The sequence below is a fragment of the Takifugu rubripes genome, chromosome 11 (assembly GCF_901000725.2).
Source record: "Takifugu rubripes chromosome 11, fTakRub1.2, whole genome shotgun sequence".
NCBI lineage: Eukaryota > Metazoa > Chordata > Actinopteri > Tetraodontiformes > Tetraodontidae > Takifugu > Takifugu rubripes.
This window is the reverse complement of record NC_042295.1, coordinates 9545602-9568275: the sequence shown is the minus strand read 5'-3', so window position 1 is coordinate 9568275 and position 22674 is coordinate 9545602. Positions and strand designations below refer to the sequence as shown.

At 43.4% G+C, this 22674-nt stretch overlaps 4 protein-coding genes across 5 annotated transcripts; 1 reads left to right on the top strand and 3 right to left on the bottom strand.

The window, feature by feature from the left end:
* Positions 1 to 478: 478 nt before the first annotated feature.
* Positions 479 to 2741, top strand: LOC101062846 (Fc receptor-like protein 5). The gene is made up of 6 exons (XM_011608346.2): positions 479 to 599; positions 673 to 708; positions 810 to 1100; positions 1554 to 1826; positions 1898 to 2170; positions 2277 to 2741. Exons 1-6 carry the CDS (start codon positions 575 to 577, stop codon positions 2576 to 2578), a joined length of 1200 nt encoding a protein of 399 aa, XP_011606648.1. The 5' UTR covers positions 479 to 574; the 3' UTR covers positions 2579 to 2741.
* Positions 2742 to 3249: 508 nt separating this feature from the next.
* On the bottom strand, positions 3250 to 6644 carry otol1b (otolin 1b). Its single transcript, XM_003968399.2, has 5 exons — positions 6338 to 6644; positions 5617 to 6029; positions 5441 to 5530; positions 4357 to 4428; positions 3250 to 4277 (listed from the first exon to the last, which is right to left on the bottom strand). The coding sequence occupies exons 2-5, from the start codon at positions 6014 to 6016 to the stop codon at positions 3391 to 3393; spliced, it is 1449 nt and encodes a 482-aa protein (XP_003968448.2). The 5' UTR covers positions 6017 to 6029; positions 6338 to 6644; the 3' UTR covers positions 3250 to 3390.
* Positions 6645 to 11090: 4446 nt separating this feature from the next.
* sptssb (serine palmitoyltransferase, small subunit B) lies at positions 11091 to 15883 on the bottom strand. Of its 2 annotated transcripts, none has more exons than XM_029843925.1 (2): positions 13697 to 15883; positions 11091 to 12537 (listed from the first exon to the last, which is right to left on the bottom strand). In XM_029843925.1, the coding sequence occupies exons 1-2, from the start codon at positions 13809 to 13811 to the stop codon at positions 12248 to 12250; spliced, it is 405 nt and encodes a 134-aa protein (XP_029699785.1). In that variant the 5' UTR covers positions 13812 to 15883; the 3' UTR covers positions 11091 to 12247. The 2 variants fall into 2 exon arrangements, with proteins under 2 accessions (XP_029699785.1, XP_011606649.1); XM_011608347.2 differs by lacking the exon at positions 13697 to 15883 and adding an exon at positions 13543 to 13652.
* A 130-nt stretch (positions 15884 to 16013) lies between these two features.
* nmd3 (NMD3 ribosome export adaptor) lies at positions 16014 to 22530 on the bottom strand. Its single transcript, XM_003968349.3, has 16 exons — positions 22416 to 22530; positions 22005 to 22094; positions 21561 to 21695; positions 21332 to 21428; positions 20979 to 21059; positions 20674 to 20802; positions 19737 to 19827; positions 18999 to 19077; positions 18508 to 18604; positions 18296 to 18413; positions 17533 to 17678; positions 17336 to 17448; positions 17177 to 17249; positions 16974 to 17080; positions 16728 to 16798; positions 16014 to 16407 (listed from the first exon to the last, which is right to left on the bottom strand). Exons 2-16 carry the CDS (start codon positions 22046 to 22048, stop codon positions 16274 to 16276), a joined length of 1515 nt encoding a protein of 504 aa, XP_003968398.1. The 5' UTR covers positions 22049 to 22094; positions 22416 to 22530; the 3' UTR covers positions 16014 to 16273.
* Positions 22531 to 22674: the final 144 nt, after the last annotated feature.

Here is a 22674-nt window from a genome sequence, read left to right as displayed (position 1 = left end):
TGGGCGTTAACGCAATTTTTTATTGCAGTATTTGCAAAAAAAAAGCGCAGCGATAATGAAACACAACCCTCACGCACTTCAATACACTTTTAATTGTTTCACAATCTGGATAAAATCCATTTCAATGACACTCTGGCATAATGAAAACAAAGCTGTATGAATGGGATGTAAATAAACCAATGTAATTAGTTTGAATGTAATGTAATATCAATGTAATGGGTTTGAATTATTTTTGGGTTATGTACCACAAACCCCAATTTTTAATACCCCTGCTCCAAGAGCAAAAAAAAAAAACACTAAGAAAGTTGCACATGCTCAAATTGTATTTAAATATTAAATTATTTATTCCCAATTACATTTTTGCTTATCCAGAACTTGATGAAACTTAGGTGGGAAGGCTGTTTTAATGCTTGCTGTTTTGATTCCTGGTATGTGATAGTTATTTTCAGAAAAAAGGGATATCCTCTCTGATGTGCCCTAGTTGGAAAAACCAAATAAAAAAACATTTTCACTTCCCTCTATTAGAAGTAAAAACTCTGCTAGTCTCAGTTTGTCATTAAGGGAACAAAGAAAGATGGAGGTGGTTGTTTTCCTCTTGGGTGAGTATTTTCACTGGTAGATTTACAAAATTTACTGGGGTTTTTTTTCATGTTTTTGTCTGAATGTTTTCAGCTCTGTCAACACTTCCACAGCTAGCAGAACCCCGGGGTATGTATTTAAAATAACCTCTAACATACAGAACAATGTTGATCTAGATGCTTTAAAATCCATCTTTGACCTGCTGATCGAGTCCTCCCTCTTCCCCGAAGCACCCTTGGGGGCCCAGTTCAGAGCCGTGCTGGAGATAGTGTCGGGACATTCCAGGATCTTCTCAGGGGATGATGTGAAGCTCAAATGCAACATACCTGATCCCTACCAATCCACCTGGCGTTACCTGTGGTTTAAGGGATCTGAGGAGCTTCAGCAGCACGGAAATGAATTAATTATATGGAGAGCCCGAATTATCGACAGTGGGAAATTTTACTGCCAGGGAGTGAGAGACACAGCGGTGGGACAGCTACACACCAACCAAAGTCTGCCTGTGGAGATCTTTGTAGATGGTAAGTACCCATTGGCTCCATCCCATTATGCTCTAAATCTCCACCTGGGGTCACTTGAATGAGAGGTTTTCCAGCATCAGACTCAGGCTGAGAATGGTGGTGGCACCATCATGCTGCCAGGATGCCTCCGTTGTTGCAGCTCCTGGAAGGATTGTAGCGTTAGAAGAAAATGGAGGCAGCAAACTAAACGTCCCAGAGAACATTGTGATTTAGTCAAAGAGCTACAACTTAAATTCTAGCAAGCTCTGGGCAAAAGAAAATGACTCGGGTAGATAGTCTGGGTGTGGACACAAAAGATGGCGTCTACAAGTATTTGTCATGATTCCAGAGGCAATAACAGTAAAACCATCACGTCAAGATCCGCCAGCTTCATTGAAGCAGGAGTTGAAAGCCAGTGTTTCAGCTAAACTTTGACTTCAAAGGATGCTAACTCTCTCCTTCCCCTTTGTTCAGGAGGTTGGGCGCTCACCCGTGTGACGCCTCAGCCTGCCCTCGTGGGACACACCCTGGAGGTCACCTGTCTTGTCCGAGGGAAACATCCACATACTGAGGTGATTTTATACAGAGATGGAGTGGAGGTTATGAGAGAACGAGGCAAAGACCCACAGTTTATCCTGTCCAACCTGACCACTGAAGACCAAGGGATGTACTCCTGCAGGGCCTCCTGGGATGTACGCGGGCTGACACACTCTGTAATGTCAGTTGAGACTCTAGGGAGGGTTGTAGGTGAGTTTCTTGTCCCCCCAATACTAACATCCAATTTCAACCGGTCAAAAAACTATGTTCTTTTCTCACAGAGATTCTGACCAAACCAGTTCTGGAGATCGATGTCAACAATAACCAGATTCCCAACAGGATGAAGCTCATTTGCCACCACGAATACAACCTTCCTGCTCCCGCCCCTCCGGTGCACTTTTATTTCTACAAGAACGATAAAGTCCTGGGACCAGCAACATCTGAGAACCGGTTGTCAGTCAATCAGAGGCCGGGCCTGTACAGCTGCAAGGTCAGGGTTCCTGAGTTGAACCTCGTCCGGTGGAGTGAGCACAAAGGCTTTGGACAAGTGCCAGGTATTTAGAGCCTCTACGGTGCATTGAGATTTAAACTTTTAATCATGTCGAATGTTGCAGAGCAGTTACAAACACTCTGAAGGCTGAAATGTCTCTGACCCAATAGGACCGCGGGTACAGAAGCCTTCATTTATTGCCCCCAGACCGTGGACACCACAACCTCCAGCTTTAATCCCAATCCCGCCAACCCGGGCCCCTCTTCAGAAAGTCCCTGTGACCCCTGTCTTAGTTCATCCTCATGATGTGGCCACCCAGCGGTCTGTAGAACCAACAGAGGCCAGCACTCTGCCCCCCGAAGTCCAGTCTCTCAACCAAACCACCGCCGCCCCACAAACCATCAACATCCCCGAAGCCTCTGGCGACATGTCCGGAGAATCCGGTGACTTTACAGACGACGACTCACCCTAAGATGATAGCATACGCCTCAGACCACTAAACCAGGAGACCACGTTCTTACCCAACATTCATTCAGTGTGACCTGGGCTTTATGTGACCTTTATTTAGTGTCACCTTTATTTTAAGCTGCAATGTATAAACTGCAGATAAAGCAAATAAAGCATTCCACAAATAATCAGCCGTACTGGATTTTATTATTTTTTTATTATCCCGATTGTACAGGATATTAGAAATGTTGGTATCAAAATGTCAATGGTGGGTTTACAGCAAACAAAATGTCTAAGATATAGTTTGCACTGAAAGTAGAAATCTAATACACGTGATTTGTGATGGTAAATTAGAGATAAAATGGGGGAAAGAGCATTCATACAATGTTGAGGGAAAAAGACATTAAATATGGTATACAAGTGTAAGAAAGTGTAAGAAAAAACAGGAAATGCATAAAATACCAATTTGTTTCACCGATACATGTTTATTCCTTAGTTTTCTACATTTTAAGATATATACAAATATACATTCATATACTGTATCTAAGCTTAGGAGCAGTTCACTTCACCTTCACCAATCAATATTGGGATGTAGGTGCTTGATGGGAATCCAGAGTCTGACCCCCACAACAAGCAACAGTGGAGAGAAAAACATCTTTTTAATAGGAACAAACCTTGAGCAGGACCAGGCTGAGGGGACCCTCCTGTTGATGGGTGGCCCGGTAAAGGAGGAGGAGAAGAGGAGACGGGGCAGCCACATACATGGAAATAATAACCTTTTTACAGATATAATCACATGGAAACAGTTCAGGAGACACGGAATGTTTCAGTAACCCATCAGGCTTCCTCGGAGTACAGCAGGAATCCAGAGAAGATGCTGTCGTCCTCGCTGCTGGCATACACTCCGTTCCAGTCTCTGAACGTCTCCAACCACACCTGGTCCCCCACGACCAGCCGCAGCACCACCAGGGTGGATGCCTGGTCGATGTCCTGACCATACAGAGAGTCCCGCGTCCTCACCTTTCGGGACCCGTTCACCACCAGCGTGGCTCGGAGCGGCTGATTGCGGACGGTGATGTGGAAGGAGAAGACGTAAACCCCGGCGTGAACGCACATGAAGCTGTTGGAAGTGAAATTGTAGTGATTCTCTTCGTTGTAGAATATTTTGTCAAACCGAATTGGGAAGCCCGACGGCGGGAAGGACTTTCGGGGAGAAATACCGACGCTGAAGGCTGAACGTTTCTGGGTGATCTGCGCACCTTTCGCTCCTTTCAGTCCACGGAATCCACGCTCACCTTTCTTCCCTGGGTAACCTCTATCCCCTTTTGGCCCGAATAACCCTCTTACACCCTGCAGTCCTTCGGCTCCTCTAACCCCTGGTTCCCCTCTTTGTCCAGCAGGACCCGGATCCCCACGGACACCTCCTGGACCTGGTGAGCCATGTTTTCCATTTAATCCTGGAATCCCCATCGCTCCAGGGATACCAGGAGGACCAGGATCTCCTTGCTCACCTTTCTGCCCTCTTTCTCCAAATGTACTACACTCCCCTTTGTCTCCCTTTTCACCCTTGGGGCCCATCACAGGGGGTCCAACCGGACCCTCTTTTCCTGGTTCTCCTTTCTCACCAGTAGTTCCATTTTGGCCAGGTTCCCCTTTTTCCCCGTTATCACCTTGGAGACCTTGCAACCCCATTACACCTTTCTCACCTTTGGAACCAGCATCCCCTGCGAGTTGAACAAAGCTGTGTCAGACATGTTGTATCCAGCAGCAATGTTAAGTGTATCCGAGCTGTCTATCTGGTACCTTTTTCTCCAGGTTTTCCAGGCAATCCTGTTTGTCCAGCAGAACCACTGCCTCCCCTCTCACCTCTTTCCCCTAAAGAAATAATGCAGCATTCTTCAAAAAATATATAAAGAAATATACACTTAATGATAACTTCACCATGACCTGGAATATTTTGGCATCTTATTAGATTACTGTATATTGCAGAAACCCAGAGCCTGCGGAAGTAAGAATGACAAGGATAGACTTTAACAGGAGGAAACCTGGAGGAGAACCAGGCTCTGAGGCACTGCTGCTGATGGCTGATTGGGCAAATGAAAGTAACAAAGGCATGGACTTCAGGGTAATTTTACATGCTCCATTTTGCCAGTGTTTCATTCAAAGACATGTGTTTAGATGCGAGTTAAAGACCAAATTCAGATTATAAAGTCCACTTAACATTAGCTCAGGGTCTGCTATGTTTTCATTTTTTCCTTAAATTAAATGTATTTGAATGTGACACAAAGGCACCTTAGATTTTCTGAATGGTTTTCATTTTAGTAATTTGGCTAAGACAGATCACAAGATGTGAAGTTATAGTACACAACCGGCTCGTGTGACATCTCACATCAACACAGCCTGAGCAAACAAGGCCGACCTGCCCTAATCCAACATTTCCACATAAGCGTTTCGCTTCCTAGGATTCAAAGCAAAACCTATGTAAATGTTTTTGATTGTCTTATACAAACAGCGGTCTATTGAGAATACAGCAGGAGAGAGAAAAGAGAGAAATTGGTTCTAAACAAGATGTCACACAGATGGAAACAGGAAGAAACCCAAGAGCTTCTATTTATACCAGTGGATGCCTGGCATATAAAATCCAGAGGACAGTGCTCTTTAAAAAAAAACCCTCATGTGGAGAAATCCTCTGGTGAACACGATAAAGTGGCTGTCATGACCTCGCATCACCTGCCTGGGTTTAATTTCTATAGTCAGAGTTGTGTACAAGGCCATTTACAGACCTTTAAAAATATATTCTAGTGATGTGTTTGTGTTGCATTATAACTTCATCCGATATGTGATAACACACATTTAATCTGCATACATTCAACTATATTATATATACCTTTGTCTCCTTTTAACCCAAGGGGTCCGCTCATTCCGGTCGGTCCTGGTAATCCAGCAGGCCCACTAGGCCCTCTTTCCCCTGGTGGCCCTGAACACACAATAACATATATAACCTCACTGATCCAATGGGCCAACAGTATTTATATCAGCAGGGGTTATTTGGTTGTGTCGTACCTTCCAAGCCCCTGTCTCCCTTTGGCCCCCTTGGGCCCCTCTCAGGTGGACAGCACTCGCAGAAGTTAAAGTAACACTCATTATAATCCAGTGTGTAGTTCTCTAGGCCACCACCAGGGGCTTCGGTGCTCGGCTGGTAGTCATTCTGAAAGCGGTGACTTGCGTACGTGGGTTTCTCGGTGGCTGGAGGAGGATGAGGTTGCACCGATTTGGCAGTCGGCACTAGCTTGTGAGTCTTGCCCGCGCTGGTGGTCAGAGGGCTCTGCACGGTGACCTGTGGGACGGGTTTTTTGGTGTACTGGTACTTTGGCTTCTGCGTGGTCTTGGCTTCAACGCAGTGCCCAGTGTTGAGTGCAACCACGGCAACAACCACAAGTATCAACTGACGGGTGTTCCTCATGGTTCACTGGGATCTGGGAACAAAGGCGCCATAGTTTTTATGTGCATTTTGACAGGTAATAGGGATAAATAACAGCGACGCTACACTAGCCACGTCCTCCACACTACACATTTTGATATCACACAAATATGATGAGTCTGCAATTTTGACATTTCAAAACTCAAGTTCAAGCTGAAAAATGCAATAAATATCTGCAACTTTGTGATTAATGAAGAATGTTTAAGTCCGGAATGCTTCTCAACTTATTTAAATGTTTTCAAGTTACTGCCTATTGATAAAATATCCAGTATAGGATGAGTAAAAACAATCCTTTGGACTTACCCAGGTATGCATACGTGGTATGGTCATTTATCCTCTCTAGCGGTCTCTTGGAGGCAGCGCCAGGAGCTCCGGGTCTCTGATATCTCAGACAGCCTCGGGGAAACAACATCTCCACCAATAAGGATGTTTGCTGGAAGCGCTGGGGGTGGTCTGAAATTCAACTATGACGGAGCCGCAGCCAACCCAACGGGAACCGCTGGGCACGGACCATTTTTCTGTACCTCTGTTGTGTAGAAAGGTGCTTTTGTGACACGGGATACAGCAACCGTGAGGAGCACTCCCCCACTGCAAGGTAGGCGAGGAGCAAAGGCCGTGGGGCATTGGGTCACCCGATATGGGAGGCATTACTCCAACAGCTAGCGTGCTACCCGGGCTCCCAGTATGGACAAAGCCAAGCAAAGAGGGTTCTGTGATTGAGGCCAACGAGCACAACGACAGCTTTTTCTCAAGCTTTTGGTTTCCATACAGGTCAATTATTTTTATGTAGTTTGAGAAAAAAAAGTTTTTGTAGTTTTATAAAAGACACAAACCACCAGATCTCCAAGACTCACACGACTCCTTGAACTGCGAATTGAACCACTGCGCGGGGAGGTCGGCGAGAGAGGTTCAGTCCTCGGCGCACTGATAATCTCCTCGCTCAGCAGTTACTAAACCTGAGCTGTTTGTCAAAGGAACCAATCTGCCTCACCAGCAACTGCAGTGTGCAGGACCAACTTTCTGCTCCCCGCCATTCGCAGCCCAACAATGATTCATTCTTGAGTTGTAACAAGATAACGTTGGATTTTTTTTTTGTAGAAAAGTGATTTTCTGGTGGCCGTCTAGTTGCTCCTCTCAACTTGCCAGTGACAATGAAGGCTTGAGCAGTGGTCATGCTTCAGTTGTGAAAGACTTCATGGCCTCAGAGGGATCGATGGCGGGCTACAAGTGAGCAGGAAGTGAAATGAAAGCTGGGAAAGAGGGACGGGGGAGAGGACTGTGTCAAACATTGTTTGGTAACGCACATTTTTCTTCTCATCCCCTTTGAACTGATCTTCTTCCATCAGGTAGAGTGTCATTTAAATGTAAGACACCGAGCTAGGGAGGGGTTCTCTACGCCCAGCCCCATCGTCTCGCTCCATTCAGACCACACACACAACAGCTTGGTCAACTTACAGCTGCCAGCTGGTCACCGAGGACCAAGGCGCCTCTCACCCGTCCATTTATTTACCACCGGCAGTGACCCACCCCCCACAGGCCCCATCCAAATCAAGGACTGCAGAGGGGAGGAAAAGGAAAACTTAATTTACTCAGCAGGTGCAGCCAAGCAAAGAGAGGACCTCAGATGACGAGCAGGGATGGAGACGCGTCGCTTTACATTCACCCGTTTCGCCTTGTTAAAGCGGCAAATGTTTGAGAGTGATGTAATAACACAGGCGTGTTTAACCACAAACAACTAATTACTGTGTAACTGTTCCCCCGTGGTGCTCACAAGTATTGGATTATATGTGGGAATTAATCTGGTCATGTTTCATGTAGGGCCCCCCTCCGCCACTTAGTGTCAGATGTCCACTCTCCTGTCAACTCCAGTCTGGAATCTGCTGCCTGGCAGGAGCTGCAGTGCAATTCCCCTCCTGTGTGGAGGGAGACAGGAGGGATTTTTCAGAACAGTGGTTCTGACAATCACCTCGCAACAAGGATTTCCATGTGATGTTTGTATGATCTGTCCATGCCTGCGTATAATTCCTGTTGGCACTACTTCTTTCTTGTTGCTTTTACCAATCGTGGCAAACTATACCTTTGAATGCTGAAAACACACCTTCAGCTTGTATGGCCAATCCCTCCAGGTCATTGCACCACAAATAACACAACTATCATAGACTAAAAGTGATTACAAAAGGCCCCTAGAGATGAATAAGTTTTGTATTTCATTTATTAGTGATATTTCTTTAAGTTGTCATGACAATATGGTTTTTTCTGGTCGTACTGGAAAAATGCTTGGAAGAACTGTTGATATGTTTACCGTGCACACAGGTGTCTGTTATTCCAGTTTGCTGACTGAATGGGAAAAAATAGATAAGAAAAAAAGTCTGTGATAGCCTCCTGCAAACAGGATCAGCCCACACAGGATGTGGGATTCAGGATACTATATTATATAACAATGAATTATAACATTCGTATAAATATGGGTTCTATAATGAGTGCATCTACCTTCATCATGTCGGTCACATTTTGATCAAGTTAAGTGAATGGAAACTGTTGGTTCAAAAGTTTTTTGTTTTGTTTTGTTTTGTTTTTGTAAATCAAGAGATTAAAAAGAAATAAATAAACACGTTATGGTGTATTTTTTAGTTTGACCACCCGGTGGCACTGATGTGCAATATTTATGGAAGAATCGTGCCATAAATGACTGAAGTTTGCAATTTTGCATTTTAGTTTGCGTCGAAATATTCACCCTCATACCAAGATATTATTATAAGATTAGAAGATAGTGTTTTATTAATAGCAAATCAAAAATGTACTTAAAAATGCACTCGTAACAATGCGAGTGTTTGACTAAATATACAGTTTCAAGGCCTCCGGGAGGAACACCTGATTCATAAACGGGAAATACTGCAGGTGAGAATCTGGCAGGAGTGTCATGGGGTAAATTTCTACAGTTTTGATCAATAAAGACTGGCTTCCTTGTACACTCAACATAAATTTCACAGAACAACTGTGACATAAATACACCATGGGCGTTCTTTGGAACGAAAGTAGTTTCAGGGTAAATCCATATCCAGGACAGAAACATGTGAGTTTCCATCCACGGATGGCCACCACTCATTGTCAGGGTTGTCCATCTGTCCCTTGAAGTGTCAGTCTGTCTGTTTTGAAGCCTTTGCTGAATATTCAAGTTTGAACTTTAGCACACTCAACACCTAATGTGGTTTGATTTGGATCACGTACTGCTGATGGAAGAGGAAAGTGAGGTGCTTTTTTCCATCCATCATCCCAGTTTTATCTGCCTAAAAGTTTCTTTTAATCATTTTCAGACCCCCTCCCATCTGATCTTATCTTGAATGTTGTTCGTATCTTGTAAATTTTCCGTATTTACATTCAAGGAGGCACCTCTCTACTGTGGACTTTGATAATGAGTCCTTCCTTATCTCAGGGATGTTCCTCTTTCTTGACAAATGATCAGCAACTTTAAAAGATGTAACTTCTGTGTGAATTTCTTTTGAGATCTGTCTTTGAACACTCTCAAATTAACCCACTTTTCTTTTAGTTTAAACCCATTAAAAATGACGTGAAAGAGGCTTTTTGGAAATTATATTTGGGGCATGTTTGACCAGGCCCCCACCCAAAACACTGTTCAACAGCCATGCAAACACAGACACACTCACCCACACAAACACACCCAACAGTGCAAACACCGTTCCCTCAAAACAAGCCAGTTATTCAAGACAATAATACATTATGATAGCAGGATTTAAGAGAGGTGGCTCAAAAGCGGTCAAAAGCAACTGATAACAACTTTACAGCATCCAGATTAGGCAGGTATCTGAACTATTCCTACTGAAATCCACAATGAACAATTCATGGAAAAGAAGTTGTTAACCAGCTGATCACCTCAAAACTGGAACATATGAATTATTTATGACTGTTTTCAGACTATACTCTGGTCTGCCACAACAATAAAACACCAGATAGGGGAATATACGTCACTCCAGAGAATCCAAAGAATCCAGGAAGGATCAATGAGCTCAGGGACGACAAGGTCAAAATGATGTTCTTTATTTGTCAGACGACATGCAAATCTGGTCAATAAACACTAGTATCAGTTCACCAGAGGTTAAATTCATTTTCAGTACCAGGTTAAGTACTGTACGTCTGTTATAGCAGCATGAATCGCTGTAATGGTGCGGCTGCCTGTAAGACCCTAAACTGGAAGAAGGCTGGCACAGATTTATGGAACAGAAGCTGGCAATCATTTCAATATTTAAATACTTTCTGGGGTTTCCTTGTAAAATGAAACCCAATACAGTGTTTATGCTCTGTGCCACTGTCGCTGCGTGAGAGGCTGTCAGTTGCTAGGAGCACCCCCCAACAACACTACCACCACCTTCCCACCCCATCTTTACCTGCATGTAAACGCAACAGATCCAAAGCTCTGTCAGCAGATAGCTTTGTTTGCTCCATGTCGTTCAGGAGATAACCTCTGCCCCCCCCTCCTGTGTGTTTACATTCAGCATGTTCAGTGTAAACAAAAGAGGTGGGGGGGGGGGGGGGCTCCAGAGTCTTGCAGAAAGCTTAAATGTGCAGGTGGAGAATGAGGGTGTTGCAGATATTGTGTTCCCACAGGTGGAAAAAAAGCTGGAGGTGTCCAGTTACAACCGTAAACATACGTTATCCCTCCATTCTTTCCACCGCTGAAGCTGCACATGCTGCTCGCCGACGACGTCACCTGGACGTCTCGGGAAAAGTTCACATAAGGTACAAAGTGGGCTTGATGCTGTGTGGCAGCGTCAGTTCGGAGCTTTAGTCTGCGGCTGGATGACCAGAGCAGCAGGATGCTCATTCCTGCACTGCCGGAGCAGAACCGGTTTGGTGGCTCTGCCTCTTGTATTTTTTTTTGTTTTGTTCTTTTTGTTATTTTCACTTTACAGTCTCTTTGTGTTGAGAAAGCGCGGCACCCTGTGACCTTTTGTCTTCCACCAATCTCCTGTTTCAGAGTAAAGAGCTCTTTGTGGCGGAGGAGACGTGCGCTCAAAATCAGATCCAGACGAGAAATCTGTCAGAGGATCTCCACATCTTTATTTTTATTAATATTTCAGCGATGCCATTGTGTATAAATATAAGATCAATCATGTATGAAATGAAGCACAGTTGCAGGAAACATCTGGGACAAACCTGAAATGAACTGGAAACAATATAAAAGGACATTTGTGTGGATAAAAATGCACTTATGTACTCAAAGGGGTTTGGTAATTGACATTGTAACCAGCCAAGCATTTACCTGTGTATATAAATATAAAACTCCATATAAATAAAGGCAATCCATAGAAACAGTAATGAGCTGGGGTGATTACCATCTGCGATGCTCGTCACAGCTACCACATTCTGATTTGGGCTCATTTATCCACATTTCTCTGGTGTCGAGTCGATACTTTGAGTTTAAAACACGTCGATTAAGTTCAGCAAAACCAAACCTGGAACCTAAAGGAGTGTTATATCAATATTTGTTCATGCTCAGTGCGGCACACACCTCGCAGACATACCAACCCCTCAGAAACCAGGAGATAGAGGTCTGGGAACATAGCTGCACCGTTGGCTTTTACGGTATCTGACCCATGAATCGGAGAACGTCAGGCTCTGCTGAACTTTGCTCAACTGGGCACCGAAAATCAGAACTGTGAGACAAAATCTCCAGTCAATTATTCACTTTTCTCTAATAAAACCTAATCACGGACACGCGCCGCAGCAGCCCGCACGGCTCCTCTGCAGCTGCGCGATAACAGCTTCCACATTCAAATCCACACCAGGTTTTGGAGGTTTTGGTGGACCGCCAGGTAAAAAGGTCTGGTAGTGAGACGAGCATGCAAATGCGTCACCCGCACACGACCCCATCATGCAAAACCAGGAAATCGTTGCAATCACACAGGTCGTGTGGTTGGAGAAACAAAGCTCAGGAGGAGCAGCAGCATTTCACAGTGAGGAATGGGAGGTGGCATGTGTTCAACACCGAGGGTTGGGGACCAGAGGGATGTAAAGAAGTTACTAAGGCTCCATGATGCTCTTTACGTTTCCAGTCTTGGTTAGAGGGAGTGATTGATGGCTGATCAGGGCGTAGAGGCACAGCTTCAACAACTCAGAAACAAGTTGATTTATTATTATTAATATTATTTTTGATTTTGGGAAGGAAGCTTCACATCCTCTCCAGCTTCTGCTACCTTAGTTCATGAGCGCCATGGTGCTCTTGGGCTGGTCGCCAAAGATGCCAGAGAAAAACTCCAGCGCCAGATACAGGTGTATGGGCACAAAGACGTAGGAGGTGTAGATCACCATGGCGATGGCAGAGAAGAGGACTGAGTTGAATATGGACTTCTCCCAGGGCTCCAGCACGTAGATGCCAGTGATGAGCAGGTACTGGTAGTAAAGCCAGGCCAGGTACTCCCTCAAGCTTTTAAAGCTCATCTTGCAACCTGGACTAAAGCCAGAGACGCTGTGAAAACCACGGGTGCCTGGAGAGGACAAAAATAGAGGAGAAAGTTTAGGACTCATCCCAATAAATTCATTCGATTATTATAAATACGCAACACTTTTTCTGTTTATTGAGCAATCTAAAAAAAACTGATCCTCCCTGTGTGGTTTTGCTCTTCCTAATGTTACCAATTACCCTGGAGTCATCAGTGAACCCAGTGGAAAATTTAAATTAAAACTGAAAAAAAAAAAAGCCTTTGTCTCTTAATGAGATGTGAAACCAAATTGTGAGGGCTCCACCTGCCCGGTGCCCCAAAGGGGGCCGATCGAACAGGCCTGATGGGAGTTGAGTGTGTGTACAGAAGCGTCACCCGTTACTCCCACGTGGGTATGAAACAGTGCAAATGCTCCGGGGTGGTTAATTATCTCCCCCCACCCTCAGCTCCCTACTCGAGACTCTTACCACTGACTAACGACCATAACAAGTGTGTTTTCAGCCCCCACAGGGCGAAACGGACAGATCTCCGCTCACTATTGTCTGCAGACCGGGGAGCTTTTATTTTCTTCTCGCCAACATCATGATGTGTCTCTTTACATAGCCGCAGGCTTCAACAGAGCTGGGGGTGGAGCCAACAGGTGTGCGACATGTGCAGGTGCACTCACCTGAGGTTCTAGAATGTACTTCAGCAACAAATGACAAAAAGCTTTTTTTCCCCATTTTTTTTATTTTTAAAATGTATTTAATTATTCTATTTAAAATTTTTAAAACTTTTTAAAATTTGAAATAGTGAAATTATACAAAAAATCATCTCAAATAAAATGTTATATTTATATGATGATTGCATTATTAAATGATAATAACAGCTGTCAGCCAACAACTTAAGACTAAATCTAAATAACCAGTGGGGAAATATTCACTATTTACAGGCGATAAGCTGCTGCACAAGAAGCAGGATGAAACTTCTCACACTAAACATTAAATATTAAAGAAAACGCACCAGTATACACTCTGCTTCCAGTCTAAACTAAAACCATTTTTGACTCACCTTTGCAGTGACAGGACGAGCTCCAGACCTCAGCCTGCGCCCTGCTGCTCTGAGCAGGCGAAAAGCTGCCTCACTAGTTTTTTACTAGCCTCGGAGTTGTAGGTCATAGTGTGTGTGAACACACCCACCACTCGTGCTTACACTCGCAACTCACCTGGCGCGGAGATGGTGCAGGTGGGGAGGTCAGCGGCTGTGGCGCACCAGCCAGCGGCGGCTGGGTGCTGCGCGGAATGCTGACGCAGGCGACGGGGGAGACGGGGGAGATGCATTGAAGGTGGTAAAAGCAGCCTGTGAGCTGTTTGCTGTTCTGGGTCCTCTGCGCGGTGAATTCCTCTGCTCTGAAGCTATTTAAACTTTCTTCGGTCCGTGACAGCAGCATCTTAAAGATGTCCAGCAGCTGACAGAGAGGCATTTTACAGACACGACGGGGTTTTTAGGCGGTACCCATCAACTTAAACCTCAAACAAAAAAAACAGTTTCCAAAATATTTTGCAGAAAATCCTGTTAACGTAACAGTTTTTGCACCAAATGTCAAAGCTTCCTCAGTGTTCGGACGGGATTTCTTCACAATCATGATTTTGTGCTCCTTTTCGCCACAGCGTTTTAGTGTACAGCAACTGTGTTTATATAAAAATGTAATTTCCTAGATTTTGAATCGGTAATAAAGTGTTGAGATTGTTGTAAGAGCGCAGGATGCGAGGAGCGGCGGTAGGTTATGAACCATGACTGCGCTTCTGGAGGAAGGTGCGAGTTTTTATACAAGAAAATACAATGGAGGTGGTACAAGTGTTAAAATACTTGGGAATCACTCTTGACTAGACTCTTTAAACGACAGACAAAAAACACTAAATACAATTAAGTTTAACTTGTCCAACTGGAAACAATCTAACTCTCAAGTCAGCAAAATTGTATTTTGAAACTATGATCCTGTCATAGATGTCCTATTGCGTAACAAGTTGGGCATCGGACTGTAAGATGACACTACATGGTTTTTAAACACGCTCCAAAAGTGCTCGATAAAAAAACAAAAATGTACCATCACTGTCAGATATTAAAAAAACATGAGCGCTTAAACTGGGAAAACACTGTTAAATAGACCGACGCCATCTAGATTTACAGAATCTTCCATCTCCATTGCAAGAATTTGTGGGAAAAAACACAAACAGCTCAACAGGAGCTGGTTCTAGAGAGTAGTTCCCTTTAGAGTGCCTTTAGTCAAGCCTCCTTCTCTGTTCATGCATCCTATACCAGGAATTCGATAACAAATACAATAGTGAACTCTCTGGCCCCTTTTACCAAACATCTTAAAGCTTGGTTATTGAAAGAACAATGCTGTTGCCACAACAGTGCCTAACCCTGTAATTTGTTTCATGCTAGCTGTTGGGGTACCATCTACAGTTTCTAAAGAGTACTTACATACATGCATGTCACTGTCTTACTATTATTGCAACTACTCCCTCTTCCTCATTAATATTTTTGCTTATATATATTTAACTGTTCTTGTTTTTCCTTCCCTATTTTCTGTCCTATTGTGGTTTTGAGGACAGACTTTCCCTTGTTACTGTTGCTTTGATATTAGTGCATGTATGTGTTCATTAATGTGTGGTGTCCCTATTTTAAATAAACTCAAACTCACTTACGACACCTTACCTTTTATATTCTGACCACACAGATGTGGCTAACCTCCTGCACGTTTGTTTCCAGCTCTTTGTTAATGACGTGTAAACATGGGCAGCGCCACGTTTACGCATGGATGCAATTTCAAGGACGCGTGCTACTTGTAATGTTCAGGATTGTTTCAACCGGGACCCATCTTTACTGGAATCCAGCATGGAAACGCATACAAAAAATATAATAGTGGGTAGATGTTGCAGCCCCAAGGCCTTCAGATCACAAGGAGTCAGGCTGTGCCAAAGGGCAGGCGGCGAGCCAGTCCAGACTGTATTGAGCAGATAGTAAACAAAAACAATAATAATAATAAAGATCCCCCATATTCAGAACAGATTCGCCTCCTCTCGTTTCCCTGCTACAATGTGATACGTGGGAGCTATGATTTTAAAGTGCCCCACACCAGGTCCTGCTTCCCAAGGAGCCACACTATTACAAACAATATCAAAGTATACATATCCCTCTCTGAATTAAAAATAAATAGTGCCAGTCAGTGTTTGAATAGTTCCCCATAGCAGTGAGTTGTCATGTGGTCCCCATTCAATTTACTTCCCTTTCCTAAATAACGCAACGCACCCCCTGCTGGGCATCTGGAGTATTACATCATTTAATCCCTGTCAATGTGCCAAAATACCGGTAGTTGTTTTGATTATTCATGATGAAACTGTGTTTAGGAAATAAATGCTAAGATTGTAATGTACTATAAGATACAATTCTTATAGTCATTATATCTAATTAGGATAGACTTCATTGTAAAATGTAGTAATGTCTCTTACATCCCCAAGCAGAAAGCATTAAAGGCATGTGTGTATAATATTTATTTTATGGCAATCCAGATTCACTTAACCATGTCAAAAAACTGTAAATAAGAAATGGGAAAAGAATACTTAATATTTTAAAGCCCAATGTGGACAAAGAATTCCACAAAAATCTCAGTTACGGTACTTCACAGTAGTGTGACGCAACTGCGCTTTTTAAAAATAAACAGTTTTCGTTGCCTTTTGGTTCAGTTCTAACCATCTACCCAGGTCTGCAGTCACCACCGTAAACAGAGAGCACCAAGTTAGTCCGTCATCATGTCGGCACCCTCTCCACCTGTGGCATCCATCAGGCTGAGCTCTTCCAACATCTCGGCCAGAGAGATCTGAGGTGCGCCGTCGTCATCCGTATCGCTCTCCACTGGGATCTTTGACGCATCTGAAAACCAAAAATCAGCATTGACTTGCCTACGGTGGTTGGAACAGGAGGCCCTTGAAAGTTTTGGAGGGACTGTGGCCATTATTCAAAACTGTGCATCCGCATTCATAAAAGCATCTGGAAATGCCTTCCTTTGCTGCCTCTGACCAGTCTGTCATTACATGACTATTCATGGCCACCATTGTTCTGAAATACTCAGGGGTCATAAAGACCAGAAAACCACTCGCATATATGAACACAGAGCTGAGCTTCACATCAATAGGAACGTATATCTGCTCTGAGAGGTGGTAATCATTGAGTGTAAATATCCTCCTGCTCACCTCTGAAGATATTAATATTCTTCCTCAGAGCCTCATCCTCCTCCAGGTCCTCCAGGAAGTCCTGGTATTGTCTAAAGAAATAACAATTCATAGAACAATTAATTTGACATAGTAGAGTTTGTCATGGCTTCCTGGATAAAAAGAAGATAGAGAATATAGTTTATTATGACAATACCAGATTATTACCATCATCACCTGACTAGGAGAGGCAAGAAACAAATTCTTTCACTGGACATACAGTCCTACCTCTCATCATCTGTGTCCATGCCCTCACGGTCTCGTGCCATTTCCTGTAGTTTCCAGTTCCTGCGCTTCACCCTCCTGATGCGATCGTAACCTTTCTTGATCAGCACCTTTGGGAGTATTTTTTTTAATGAGACTGGAGCTGCAATCAGCGTTTCCTGCCACTAGGTCAGTATAGACGTTGATGGCTGCAAGATGATACTTACCACATCTGGAATGTGGTGAGGGTTCATCTTATTCAGATACTCATCATTGATGTTAGAGTTGGCGAAGTCGAACCTGTTGAAGAAAGATTAAATGTGCCATTAAGTGCGAAGCTACGAGAAGAAGGATTTGACCGATGCAGTAATGGCGCTGGTTCTCACCCCAGCACCAGGTCTCCGATGTTGAGCAGGTGACCCAGGAAGGTACGGCAGTGATACTGTTGACTGGTGTCCATCTCGGATGTCTTCTGAACCCACACCTCAGCCAGGGTGTGCTGGAACACACAGCAGACTAGCCAGTTTAACAGAGGCTAAACTGACTCGCATGCTGAAACATGACTCTTTGCTGACATACACACCCTACTGGACCTCATGCCCGCTCCAGCACCCAGCTTCTGGTCCCTGATGATGTCGATGTCCATAACAATAAACTCCTCCAGTTGCCGCGGGTTACACAGACTGTTGAATGGGTTACGCCAGTAAGTGTTTCCGTCCACCTCAGCAACTGGTGAGAGGTGACTGATGTTGTTAATTCAGCTCATTTACGACAGAAAAGCAATCCATTCTGGACGTTGCTACCTCCTGCAGCACGTTTGTGGTGTTCACTCGGCTGAAAAAACCTGCCCCACAGAAGGCTCTTTGAGCAAAAAACATATGCTGCCTTCAAATGTCAGACTTCTGTGACATTTTGAACGATTGTTTCTGACACAGAGGAAACATTTCGGAATTATTGCCATCATGCGTGTTTTCCTGAAAATCCGCCCCCCGTTCAGTGCAGCAGACATCAAACCGAATGCAAACTGAAGACACGTGCTGTTTGCCGCCTACTCTTATGAGCCGGTGTCGTGCTGGGCCGTGAGTGGGAACAGACCTGCCATGAGATGGCTGAACATGTGTCGAGCAGACGAAGATCAGACGAAGGATTCGAGAAATGTTTCCGTAGCCACCAGGGCAAATGTTTTTGATCTTTGTTTTTAGATCTCAAGAGCTTAAACACAGAAACCCTTCAGCACTGCATATGTGCAAAGACTAACCTTTAAACAATTAAAAAGCTGAAGCAGCCTTTATTAATAACAGGGGACGGTGAGGACATCCAGTCTGTTATGGAGTAGAAACACTCACTCTGCAGGGTCCTGGGGTCAATGAGATGGATGGTGCTCGTCACTCGGACACACACGCACACTTGCCCCATGTTCCCCAGACTCTGCGCCAGCCGAGGTGAAAGGCACACTACGTTGTCCTGGTAACCAGAAGAACCAGGAAAGCAGGGGTTAAAGTAAAACATGGTATGGAATTAAAGTCCCTACAAAAATGATCAACCGTGAGCCGGGTACCTTGCAGACGGGTACAATTTCCACAGAAAAGGTGCTCTTGTAGTTGTACGTGTTTGAATGGATGTCATGAGAGATGAGGCGCTGGGAGGTCTTTGACCTTGAATGATGAGGGAAGAAAAACATCATTTATTAGACATGGAAGGAGTACAATGATTAAAAGTAACAGCACACGTCAGGCATTGCAGATATGCGAATAGATTAGTCTATTCAACTAGTTAAGACCAATCTGTAAACTGCTGGAAATAGGCCAAAGAGGCCAAACTCCCACTGTGCTGCACAGTCCCACTAACTTCAGAAACATCTGAAATCTCTTAATTATTTATCACAACCCGCTTTGAATCTCCTCACAGTAGCGAATGTAAAATAACTACAACATATGGGCTGATAATCATTTGAAAGTACGACGCCTTTAAGATTCAAAAGGCAATGTTGTGCCACTGCAACGCCGAGGATGATTTGTATTTATGAGTGCAGACTGAGGCGGCGCTCACCTGCAGGGCACGGTGCACTGGAGGAAATCTACCATCTTCTGAGCATGCTGCTTCAAGCCATAATAGAAATCAATCCCCTCTGAGAGAGAAGAGAAATAGCCTTCATCCATGGAGTCATCAAAGGAGTACTTCACACCATTACTATTTCATAACATATATAAATGCAACATGAATACTCGCACATATTTGTGATTCGCTTAGAATAATTTTGCTCTCATTTTCCGCAGACGGCTCAATTAAGAATGCATAATATTACCAAAAATAGAAACGTGAACCCACAAAATCTGAATGCCACAAGCTGCAGCCTACATATAGCCTCGACACCATGCTGATAAGGGTGCTTATGGTCACACTTTTGGGTTGTAATTTTACTTCACAAGAGCTGCTGAGTGGTCACAGGGAGTCTCTAAGTATCAAACAGTAACTGTAAGATTCTCTAAAATGGAATCTTGTCTGCAATGCCAGCTCTGATTACATGCCAAACGCAGGCCCCTCCGAGGCCCACGCGAGGACAGCTGTGCAGCCTGATTGGTGCCACCGACACATGCCGCCTGGCTTGCTGCCTGGTATGGGAGAAGGTAATTAAGGCAACACGTCATATTCTGCTTCTAATCCTCATTAGCTACACCACTGACTTTAACCTGTGTTTTATTAGAGGCCCAGAGTAGGAGAGCACTTCTGTTAAAGACGTCTACGCTATTATACGAGGAAAGTGTTAATGGCGTGTCGATGACATACCATGCATTTCTTTGATGTTGAGGGCATTCGAGTGAAGCTTATGCTTGAGGATAAGCTGCTCCAGGTAGTAGAATGTCTTTTTATGGGCAGTCTGCAAAAAGTATTTTAGCATGTGTCAGTTATCAGACATTTCTTTATGAATTTGCATTATAAAGATCACCACCATCACCGAAGATACTGTAAATGTGCCCAAAATATTCAATAGCAGATTATGTTTCACTAGTCAGTCGTGTACATACAGTATAAAGTGAAAGTCATCATGTTTGTTGCTATAGAGATGCTAACATGTGATATCATTGGGTCACATTCTTTGACAAAAACAGCTTCATACTGTGAGAGATATGGGCTAATGTGCAGCCTGGATCATTGTGTCAGAACAGCAAAAAGAGTCTCCAAACGTCCAATACCAGCCCACTACCGACCTCCTCTACAAATGTGTGACAAAAGATGGATTACTGGGAAATTAAATATCGTCTTGGGTCTGCTAATCAGTGAGCTTCAGTCAGGTCGACTTTCTTCTGCAATAACGCAACACCATGTTGTTTTTGACCATTTAGCCATTCAATATCTTCCAGTTACAGACTTAACTAAAGTGACTGGCAAAGCAAGGAAAGTGCGGAACAAAAATACATACAATAAACGTTAATAATTAAATGACACAGAGCAAAACCATGTTAAATGAATAAAAATGCTCTACACTGTATACTGTGCAGTTGTTTAACATGAAAAACAGAGTTTACAACCTCTTGCAGTCACATTTCCAACCTACACTTTTCTATAAAATTACTAAAATTTTAGGTGATGAACTACTCTTAATGTGAAACATATGCATAATACAATGTTAAAAATACATACTAGTTAGTTCGTGTGAGTAGAGTTCACGACAGCAAAACTAATGAAAACGAGGTTCAAACTGTTTTAAAGCCAGTGTTCCCACCTTCTGTCTGACTTGAACCACAGCTTTCCAGAAGTCCTTGGCTTCCACGCGATGACAGTCGTCACACATCTGGTACTGGACGACATACTCCACCACAAACACCTGCTGTAAGATGGCGCCGTTCAACACCTGCAGAGACCCCGTTATCAAGAATCCATGACAAACAGCAACAATGAAATAAAAAAATTCTATGATTAACCAGGGGGTTTGGAGGACACGATATAAACTAAAGGGTAACCATTTCTAGGCATTGTCCCCCCTCCATCTGTGCACATGTGGATTTCTCACAGTTCCTGCTTTCGTACCTCTTTCTGAATGGTCACTTTCATCTTAATCCTTTTAGAGTGTGGCTCCGTCCACAAAAAGCCAGCTTCAATGAGACGGACCTGTGAAGAGAGGTTGGGTGTGACACACAGAAAGCAAACTAAAGAAGCTGTACCTATAATCTGGGTGTCAGCTCAACTACAATTTCATTGTTGCATTTAAGTGTACTGTACTGCAGCATCACACATATAAAAAACTTTTTTTTTCTTAAAGCATGTAATAACGCTTTAACTGAAGAACAGACCAAATCAAAGAACATAAAGAGACATTGAGAATAATTCCTTGGTCTATTGAAAAATCTAAAACTGTAGGAGTTAGTAAGAATCCCATTTACTTTAGACATGGAGCTCTTGATTTTTTTCAGGCAGAGGGACAGCAGTTCCCGGGACTCCAGAGCACACTGCATCCAGGTGGCTGGAGGCTGTAAATATCTATATAGAGGCAAAAAAAGATGATGAAACCTAAGAATATCGAGGAATCATGAAATTTTCAACATGAAACCAATGGTTTTACTTAAGTATCACAGAGCAAAATAATATTCTAGTTCTTTGGTTGGAACAAACCTTTCACATTGTTTGCAGAAGTGAACAGTAACTTGCTTGGGGATCCCCTCAGAGATGTCCACCTGAGTACGCAAGCAGGCTACGCACATGTTGGCTGGGTTGGGAGGAATAGGTACACCACATGTACAGCAAAGTCTGGAGAAATGAGAAGCAACAATCATACAAATGCTGTTAACAGTGTCAACTGCAAAAAGAACATCTTCCAGGTTTGATTTAAACTAGTCAGGGTTTGATTAAAACTTTAAGAGTTAGTTTAGGATAAGTATAAAATCGTTTTGAATGGCACCTTTAGATACATGCTGAGGCCAATGGGGAATTACATACAAAACTGGAGGGTTGTTTTTATGGTGGACAGCTTCGACCTTTTCAATGATCTCTTATTTGACAATATATAAATTCTAGGTCACTGTCGTGAAACATTAGGCCCTACAAAACCACACTTACATATTCCCTTGGCTGCTTGTGGTAGGTGCTTGAATGTACTCCATGCCTGCAGACTTAATAGTCCGTGGAACTTTTTTCAGACAAAGATCTCTGTGGGCAGAATATGATAAAATTGACTGTAATAGTTTAAAAACAGAATGTGAAGTGCAAACCGTGCCTAGGATACACTCGCACCAGTAAAACACTGTAAAGAAAACATAGCCGCCGATGTAGCCTACTCAAATGTAGTTTGCTAAACTAACATTGACAGTTAGCACGGAGGCTATTTTGCTAGTTTTCTTCTGTAATTTTTAAGGATATTTACAACGAAATAAACTTGAAGAGCCGACTGTAATTACTCGACAAATATAAACGTTAAAACGTATGTTGACAAACTATATAGTTCTTTTAAATAGAAAAAACATGTGGTACCATGTAGGAAAATCTCCCACGTTTTCCGCAGAGGTCCACGGCAAGCTTGGTGACGTCAGCGACGCTAAAAGGACCCCGAAACTGTCTCAGAGCGCCTGAAGAAAATGTAACAAAATATTTTACACTCTGTTAATTTGTTATTTTGCTTTTCAGAGAAGATATATGGCAAAAAGGATTGAAACAAATGACCATCTAATTTTACAGAGTTTTGCACTCAGTAAAGTTTTTGCACTCAATCCACAAAATCCAGACTACTTAA